Source organism: Cucurbita moschata, unplaced genomic scaffold (genome assembly GCF_002738365.1).
Source record: "Cucurbita moschata cultivar Rifu unplaced genomic scaffold, Cmos_1.0 Cmo_Scf00022, whole genome shotgun sequence".
Lineage (NCBI taxonomy): Eukaryota > Viridiplantae > Streptophyta > Magnoliopsida > Cucurbitales > Cucurbitaceae > Cucurbita > Cucurbita moschata.
In genome coordinates this window covers 3,601,786-3,611,448 of record NW_019268538.1, presented here as the reverse complement: position 1 = coordinate 3,611,448, position 9,663 = coordinate 3,601,786, and the positions used below count along the sequence as shown (strand labels likewise).

The window sequence follows — 9,663 nt, the reverse complement described above, 5'->3', positions numbered from 1 at the left end:
TTTTTTTTTTTTTTTTTTTTTAATAATTTATTTATTTAAATAAAAAAGAGCGGGAAACCCCACGTTAATTCATTTTCAAAACACGAAAGAAGAAAATCTCGAGGGGCCCAAAATGGTGAGATTTGAATATTGGATTTCACATTTATTAAAGTAATATATATTATATATATTAGTTGAAGACGACTATATGAATCCAGGCAGCCACTGTGACCTGTCATCTTCTCCGGACGCATAAATCATAACGACTGTGCTTGTTTTCGTTATTCTTATTTGGTATCGAAACGCACTTGACAACTCAGCCGCGAAATTAAAAGACCTCCAACCCCGCCTTTTTTTTTATTTATTATTTATTATTATTAAATACCAACCGGAATGGGCGGCGCTCCGTAACGGAGATACACACATTTAATACAAATTCTAAATTCACGGCGGTTACTTTTCTCCGTTTTTTTTTTTTTTTTTTGCTATCGTGGCGTGCCACGTCATACGGAGTGCCCACGAACAGGGAAACGTGTTTCCCGTGTTGCATGCCACGTGGATAGTGACTACACAGAACACGTCGGATGCTAAGCGTGCCGCTTGGGAGAGTGATGCGACGGCTACGTCAGAGAGATGAGTTGTGATTCTTCCGTCAAGCGAATTAAAAGCTGCCACGTTGGCGAAGAAAGCATGTGTGGAAGATTTACGAAGGTACCCTCGTTTTGGAGTGGGACTTGGAATAATAAATCTTGATTAATTCTTATTCCTTGTTTGGGAGGAGATCCTTTTTCAATTCTAATCGTCACATCACAATATCATCTTCCAAATATTAAAAAACTTCAACTTTCCAAACGTGATTTTTTCCCATTATTTAAAAGAAATGTCCATATACGTATATTTTTTAAAAGATAATTCTTACCTTTTTTATTTGTAAATTAATTAATTTTTGTTGGGAGAATAAATAAAACCGAGGCCAGGAACACGACAACATGCGAGGGGGAAAAGAAAAGCGGTGTTGTCACGTGTGAACGTCATTATTCCGGTCGCCAAATCCATTCCCTACTTAATTAGCAAGCTAAGGCCGGTTTTGAAGGGAGCAGCGGGGACCACTTCGCACCACCTGGACAGTCCTCACCACCACGTTCACGTCCTCAAATCCGCGCCATTTCTTATTTCGGTAGCTTACCTAATCCCTCCCCCCTTTCAGTCAACTGCAAGCAAACACAACCCTAATGTAATCCCACGTGGCGTCCTACCTGGATTCTCTCTCCGTTCCTACTGGGCTTAGTACACGTGTCGCGTTTCTGGTTGACCCATTTTTACTTGGTCGGGAAACAGAGTGGTCCCGTGCGGCGAGTGGGAGAATTAAAATGCAAGTGCCGCGGGAAGTTATTCGGTGCAGCGATACTCACGCCTTCGACGTGTGAGCCCCCAGCCGATATATTTTTATTAAAAAAGGGAAAATAATAAATTAGTTGTAAATATAAGTGCGACCTTCCTAGAGCCAAAGAGTCAAGACCAAGGCGTGCTTTGTGCTCGGAACAGAGAGAATACTAACTCTTCTTCACAAAGAGAGCAACAGTGAAATAACCGATAGATTCCCGACTACCGGCGACTTCGCCCCTTCTCTATGGTGCTTCACTCCTCCGTCTGGAACTACTTAAGGCAACGGAAGTTTCGAGGATAACGCCATTTTTGGTTTTGCCTTCGCATTCGCTCGCCGATTAAGATCTCTGTTTTCCCCGCTGCTCTGGAGATTTTCTCGTCTGGATTTCGGTGTTTAGAGTGCTTTAATTGCCTCACTGTATCCTAGTTTACGATCAGAATTGGAAGTTAGTATGGTGGAGATGGAGTGGCCTGGGAGTCTTGATGAATACTCGAAGCTTATCAATCGGATCAACATTCCCAGGTTTGATTCTTCAATCTCTTGCGGTCTCTCTTTCCTACGGTGTCAATCACTTCTAATCGTTCACTTTACTGCTATTCTTCTTCTGCAATATCATGATTTTCTGGTCTACAGTTGGCTAAGTTTGCTGTAGTTTGATCATTCTATCGGATTTTTCTCCCTATAATTTCTTTTTCTTCGATCTATTAGGTTTTAGTTTTAATTAGTTTACGATTTGCAAATCCTTGGGTTCCCTTATCGGGGAACAGTGTTTGCTTATTTTAATCACCGCAATCTTCTCTTTCCTTTTCTGAGAAATTTCTTTCCCCACACGTTTTCAGATTCGTTCCGACTCCGATCTCTGCGTCCACACGCTTTCAACTGAGAAGAGATTTGAAATTACCGACCGGAATTTCTTCCTTATATTTTTCAAAATTTTTCTAGAATATCTTGAAGGTCCCTCGTTTGAACATAAAACCGGTCTGCATCAAGTCTTTATAATTTTATGGTTTGTTTGACTATGTCTAGCGGCATCATTCAACCATCTTTACCGGGACTTTTCTGAGATCCATGTGGCTTCTTATTTTGAAATTTCAAAGCCACTAAAAAAAGTAATTAAACTTGACGTAACTTGACCTTTTGCGTCCTCTTTTGTAGGGTGGTGATCGACAATGCCGTTTGCGAAACCGCGACTCTGGTCAAGGTCGACAGTGCTAGAAGGCATGGAATCCTCCTGGAAGCTGTACAAGTGTTAACCGACTTGAACCTTTCAATTCAGAAAGCTTACATTTCTTCAGATGGAATATGGTTCATGGATGGTAAGGTTATCTGTCTTTTTCTCGTAAACAGCATTTAATGCGAATTGCTAATTAGGAGGCATTTTATTCCATTTTTTGTTATGAATTTCCTTGTATTAAATTTTCTTGCAGTTTTTCATGTGACTGATCTTGATGGAAATAAATTAATCGACGAGGGCGTTATTAGCTACCTTGAGAAGGTAATTATAACAGCCTTCATACACCAATTAAATCAATTATAATCATTCTGTGAATGCTTCGCTTCCCATTCTCGTTTTGCAACTTATTTGACTTGTGGGATTGTCTTACAGTCACTTGCAACGATTCACTGTGGCAAACCTGCCGCCTCAAATGACTTGACGGCCTTGGAGCTAACCGGGACAGACCGTGTTGGTCTTCTCTCCGAGGTGTTTGCAGTCTTGGCTGAGCTTGAATGTGATGTTGTTGAAGCCAAAGTGTGGACCCACAATGGCCGAATAGCTTCATTAATATATGTGAAGGACTGTAATTCTGGTTCTCCTATCAAAGACTCCCAGAAAATAGACACTATTGTTGGACGTTTGAGGAATGTTCTAAAAGGGCAAGATGACATTCTATATGCCAAGACTTCAGTCTCTATGACAGTCACCCATACTGAAAGAAGGTTGCACCAAATGATGTTTGCTGATCGCGACTATGAAAGGAAGCCTGTCTTACAGCATAGTGATGATTCTCCTGTGGTAACAGTTCAGAATTGGGTGGAAAGAGGTTACTCCGTTGTGAATGTCCAGTGTAAAGATCGAATGAAGCTATTGTTCGACGTCGTTTGCACGTTGACAGACATGGATTATGTAGTTTTTCATGGCACCATCACTACAGCAAAGGATAGAGCATATCTGGTAAATGTTTTCCCTACTTCTTGGGTTCGTTTTCTTTCATGTGATGGCTCAATCGTCTTGTTATTGACAGCATCTGTCCTTGATTTTCATCAGGAACTTTACATCCGACACACTGATGGTACCCCAATTAGTTCCGAGGCTGAAAGGCAGCGTGTTATCCAATGCTTACAAGCTTCCGTAGAGAGAAGAACATCACAGGTACATGACATATTTAAACGTGTTATTGATCAAATGCCTAGATGCATTATCCAATTCTTGCAGACATTAACTGTTTAGGATATTGGTTTACAACAGGGTGTGAGATTGGAGTTACGCACAACCGACAGGCCATGTCTCTTAGCAGATGTGACGAGAACGTTCAGAGAGAATGGCTTAAACGTCACAAGAGCAGAGGTATCCACCTCAGCGGATGTAGCTCTAAACCTCTTCTACGTAACCGATGCACTGGGGAATGCAGCAGATGTGAAAACCATCAACTCCGTCCGGGAGAAAATTGGGTTGAGTTGCTTGAAAGTGAAGGAACTGCCATTGATTTCGCAACAAAAGACAGAAGGGGAAGAGCAGGGTGTGGGTGTTGGTGGGACCGTTTTGTTCTCTCTTGGGAGCATATTGAGAAGGAACCTCTACAACTTGGGATTGATCAGGTCATACTCGCAGGCATAGAGAGCATCAAAAGGAAAAGGAAAGAAAAAAAAAAAAAAACCAATTGAGTTATTCAAGATTTGTCCATATGTCTGCTTTTCTTTGCTTTGGTATATTCTTTGCTTGAACTATGAGCATCATATAGTGTACAGAAAAGAATCAAAATTTGAAAGAAAGAAAGAAAAAGGGTGGGTACTTTGTTGATCGTAGTCTAGTAGTTGGTATAAGTTGGTTTGGTGGGTGGAATTATTTGATACACTTAAGTGGGGAAGAGAACATGTTGAAAAGGTGATGGGTAAAAGAGTAGTGTTTATTATAGGTCTGCTGCTTAGCTGCTGGAAGACATGTTAGGTGAGGAAGGTAGGAGAAGAAGATAGGATTCACAGCTTAACACATTGTACATAACAAACACCCTTTTTCAAGTACTTGAAATTTATGTTGACTTTTTTTTTTTTTTTCTTTTCCCCCGCACATGGCGTTGTTTGTATTTAATTAAAATTAAGCCATAATCTTGTCTTTCGGCAATTAAAAGTGGTCAAAGATGCTAAAGATTAAGCGAATGCGTAGGGCAAGGGAGACGGCTAATTGTCGTTACTGTCTTGTCTTTTCTACTCTTGTCTTGAAGAAAGGGGAAAACAATAGTAGAGCCGACATGTATGTAGCAGGTTGTGTTCTATAATTGCACTCAAATTAAAGCTAATACGAACAACACTGTCAAATCATCTCAATTTGGAGAATTTGAAGATCCCATATGAACACACCGAAAGAAGGTAATCTTGAGTTGACTTCACAAGTCCAAAGAGAAAGAAAACAAGATCATTGTTTGTGAGTGGTGGTCCAAATCAGTGGGTTGTTTCGTGTTACATGAAAAAGGCCAGAGCCTTCATCAGGCATTGGCGTGGCATGAAAAATCCCGGCGGCCGGCGAGTGAGTGCCCAAAACTGCCTTTTTTTTTCAAAACGAACAAACAAAAAGAATTAAAGGTAGGAGGAGGTCGAGAATCACAAGCACCAATGTGAGCCCTCCTGTTCTTTTCTTTATCCCACGGGACCCAGAGGCTCTGCTTTAGTAACACGTCTTTTTTAACTATTTCTTTCTTTCTTTCACCCATTTAATTCGTCTTTTACTAGTTTTGAACTTCAACTTTGGTGCTGCTCCATTTCCCACTTCCCTTTTTAATTCAGCATGAGATTCTGCTGCTCTAAAACTGGGCTGCAAAAATTAAACAATAAAAATACCTTTTCTGATGCTCAAAAAAAGATATTGCCTTCATACCTTCATAAAAATGATCCTTTTCATATCCCACAAGATAACTTTATATAATATATAATAAGCTCCAGGTGAAGCCAAGTACATAGGCATGCATACACTGAACCTAACAAGAAAACGACACAAAATAAGTTGAGGGTTATCTAATTAAGATGTGGTTGGAAGACAAGCTTTGACCCTAAAGTGTGGTCTATTCTTTCATTATATTAATTGGGTCTGAATGGAAGAATCTTGTAAACTGTGCTCTTTCAAAAAAAAAAAAAAAAAAAAAAAAAACCGCTTTGTTTTGTTTTATTATGTGTTTCTACAGTTGGATGATGAAAGTCCACATCCACTAATTTAGAAAATAATCTTGAGTTTAGAATAAAAGAATACTTTCTTCATTCTTACGAGGCATTTTAGGGAACCAAAAGCAAAACCATAATAAGTTCAAGGTGAACAATATCATACCATTGTGAAGAGTTGTGTTCGTCTAACACCCACAACTTTACATATAGCTTCCCTTAGGGGCTCTTAGGCCAACTTGTTTTAAGGTTTACAACCATTTATCGAAACTTTTTTATCTGACGTACAATGGTTGATTTGTAAATGCATCCACAAGCACGTTATATATATATATATATACTCTTTTTCGTCGAGAGTTCATATTTTAATTATTTGAGCTAATTGGGCCGGAAACCCATGGGCTAAATATTTAAAGCCCATAGCATGGTCCCAAGGCCTAAAGCCCATAATTTGGGTCGGTATTGTAATTGATAATGACTGCAAATAAAATAACAATCAATTTATATTAATTACTCTACGAGATATTGGTATTATATAACCTTGAAATAAACCACCAATTGTCGAAGCACCACTTAATTTTTTTATAAAAGAAATTAGCTAAATTAATTAAGATTTTAAAGTAATGATTTTCTCTATCATAAACAAAGTTTTTCCACTAAATTAATTAGGTGGGTTTCTGAAATAAAATTAAAATATATGTTAGGTAGGATTATCAATCAATAGCAGAAATGGGAAAAGGTTTATCGCTTATCTACCCGCCATTAATGGTTACAAAAAAAAAACCAAAAATTTAGAAAATAAATATTTTTATTTATTTATTGTTTTTTCTATTTTTAAATAATTGTTTTCAAAAAATAAAAAAGAAACTTCCCATTTTTGTTAATATTTGTACTCATTAGATTAAATATATAATTTCAACAAATTTAAAATCACATAATTTTGAATATTCATTTTTAAGAAAATTATTTGAGACTTTTTTATCTTTTGAAAAGAAAACTTCCGAGATAAAAACAAAAATGATTATCATGTTTATTTATTTTAATTAAATAAGAAGGAAAAAGAAAGGAAAGATGATAATTAAAAATATTTTTGTGTATATAAAAACAAGAAATAAAACATAGAGTGAGAAACAAGAAATAGAATATAATAACACTACCAAAACATATTAATGATATTATATAAATATTAATAAAATAATATCTATTGTTCTTATCTAAAAACCTACTTTATTTCAAATTTCTTATATTTTTTATTAATATTATTTTATTGGGGTATGGGATTTTACTTTTATCTTTATCTTGAAAACAACTTGGAAATTATTATTATTATTATTATTATTATTTTCAGAAAAGATATTAAAAAAACCAATATTTTTTTGTTATAATTTATTTGTGTTCATATATATTTGGTCAATGGTGTGGTTCCATATAAAATATTTTTATTATATACTCGAAATTGTTTAAAAAATAATTTTAGGAAAGATTAAAATAATTAGTGTGGCATAAAGATTGGTAAGGTTGCACTATGGGGGTTTGGGGTGGCAACAAGTGGTCTTTCTTTCTTTAATTTAAAATAAATATGGTTATTCGTGATTATAATTTTTAATTTACGCCACAAATTTTGCTCTTTATTTAAATTCTTTAATTAAGGAAACGTTGCGTTTTATTAAAACGACTTTATTATATATAATTGTTATTCAATTATTTTAATTGCTTCATATATTTATTCATATGCCCACTTTACTCGTGGTGGATTTTAGATGGAGAATGAGAACATTTCATATTAGTCGGGATAGGATTATATTCCCTATCTCTATTCTACCTTCTTGTCCTATTTAATATAAATATATTTTCAACATTTTTTTATTTATATATATGCTTTTTTATTATAAAAAAATAGTTTATTTTAAAACTCTAAGGGTAATATTTAAACTAAATACTGTGACGTATATATATTTTTAATGGTTAAAAATAATGTTATAATATTTAAATTTAAATTTTTAAAAATTATGCTTGAGATTCTTTTTTACGGTGAAAAATGAAAATTTTTAAATATAAACTGGAACTCAATCTAAAAAAAAAAAAAAAAGAAAGAAATTTCTGAAGATGGAGATAAAGAAGGCTTCTTCACCCCGGTCCAATGGACATCTTTATTTATTCATCATGGCTACATATAAATAAATATACATACGAACAAAAAAAAAATTAAATTTTTATAAATAGAATAACGAAGTATAAATTTTAATATTATGTAGCATAAAATTTGAAAACATGCATTTTCTTAAAGTTATAAATTATAAGATGAATCTTATATTTAATTACATGTATTAACTAATTTCTAATGTGTTTCTATTTTTTTTTTTAAGTTGTGATTTATATACCTAAATTTTATTTATTGTATCAAGTTTTTGTATGGATGGTTATATATGTTTAATTTTAATGTAGTATAAATGAGATTTAAATTAAAATTTAGGGAAACAAAAACTATTTTTTAAAAAATAGATTGTGATGGGTATGAAATAGGTGTCAGTCCATATTTTTTAAAAAAGGCGGAAATGGACAAAACTCATCAACTGTATTCAATATAATTCTATATAAATAATGCTTCCCTCCATTGTCAAATATATTTTTCTTTTATTAAATTTAAATAAAAGTCATATTTTTTTCTTATTATTTCCTATTTCTATTATTTTGTTTCTTATTGTTTCCTATTTAACTTCATATTACGGTATAAATATTTTACGTTTACTTTTAGAACTAAGGTTAATTCTTTATATTTTAAAATTTTTTAATAACCCACTTCCATTTAATGTTTACATCATCAAATGTTTTATATATAGGGTAAGATGATGACTTAGAAAAGTTTTAATTTAGAGGGTAAACATTTTTTATTTTACTAAATAACTCATTAATTTACCTTAAAAATATTTCCAAATTTTTCACACAAAAAGAAATCAACTAAATAAATAATTCAGAAAAATATGAACAATTTCATTTTTCATTTTTGAAAATTAAGATTGAAGAGAGAATAATATTTTAACACAATACAGTAACTAAATATTTAATGGATGATAAGTTATGGAATTCGAAATTAATGGAAAATTACTGGTAGCAACAAGAATGCAAACGTTTTTTTTTACAGTTTTGTATAGATTTAAAATTTTTGTAAACATAATAATATATGGAAAAATCATATTTTAATATATAATTTTGCAATTAGTTTAAAAATCTAATCATTTTAAAAAATATATTTCTCTCTACAGGATGAAAATAAAACATTTAAAAATGTAAAATTGTAAAGAGAAAAGAACGTAAATTAATTAAATTAGGGGTTCTCTTTTTCATCCTTCGGACCTCATTTTTACTTTTCCCTTTAACCAAACAATATATTATTATAATAATTCCTTAAAAATTATTATAATATTATTTATAAATTGATAATTATTATGCATTGGTTCTGTAGAAAAAGTAGACCATGTTATTATTAATATTATTATTTTAAATTGCTACTTTTTCAGAAACAAAATAATAATAATTATTATTGGTATTAAAAAAAAAATGAGGCACCCCACTTTTGAAAAATCAAATACATTTTATATTATTATTTCTGTGCAGGATTCCCAACCATACTCAATTGCCATTTTTTTAAGAAATAAAAAAATAAATACCTAAGAAAATAGTTCATTATGGCCATAATTCAATATTCTTTTTACTTAATTAATATTTTGAATCTAAATTTGGGAGTCTTTGGTAAACTTAAGTTAGGCCGCCAATTATCTAAACTGCAGAAACAAGGTTTCATTGTGTGAGCATTTCCCCCTTCATGTCAAAAGCTAAGTCTTTTATTTTTATTTTTAATTTTTCCTTCATATTTCTTAAATCTTTTTCCATTTTCTGAAAAAAGAAGGTTTTTTTTTTTTTTTTTTTTT

The 9,663-nt window shown here is 33.0% G+C and overlaps 1 protein-coding gene and 2 long non-coding RNA genes across 4 annotated transcripts in view; 2 read left to right on the top strand and 1 right to left on the bottom strand.

Moving 5' to 3' along the window:
• Positions 1-9,663, top strand: part of LOC111459202 — a 24,079-nt gene that overhangs the window by 8,303 nt on the left and 6,113 nt on the right. The window lies entirely within an intron of this gene.
• LOC111459201 overlaps positions 1-9,663 on the bottom strand; it is a 16,324-nt gene that overhangs the window by 3,668 nt on the left and 2,993 nt on the right. The window contains exon 2 of the long non-coding RNA XR_002713254.1: positions 3,165-3,171. This is a non-coding gene — a long non-coding RNA (uncharacterized LOC111459201). The remainder of the gene's footprint in view (positions 1-3,164; positions 3,172-9,663) is intronic.
• Positions 1,474-4,636, top strand: LOC111459196 (ACT domain-containing protein ACR8-like). 2 transcript variants are annotated; one of them, XM_023101976.1, is made up of 7 exons: positions 1,800-1,888; positions 2,206-2,344; positions 2,522-2,682; positions 2,794-2,861; positions 2,973-3,539; positions 3,633-3,737; positions 3,834-4,636. In XM_023101976.1, exons 3-7 carry the CDS (start codon positions 2,676-2,678, stop codon positions 4,200-4,202), a joined length of 1,116 nt encoding a protein of 371 aa, XP_022957744.1. In that variant the 5' UTR covers positions 1,800-1,888; positions 2,206-2,344; positions 2,522-2,675; the 3' UTR covers positions 4,203-4,636. The 2 variants fall into 2 exon arrangements, with proteins under 2 accessions (XP_022957743.1, XP_022957744.1); XM_023101975.1 differs by lacking the exon at positions 2,206-2,344 and having other exon boundaries at positions 1,474-1,888.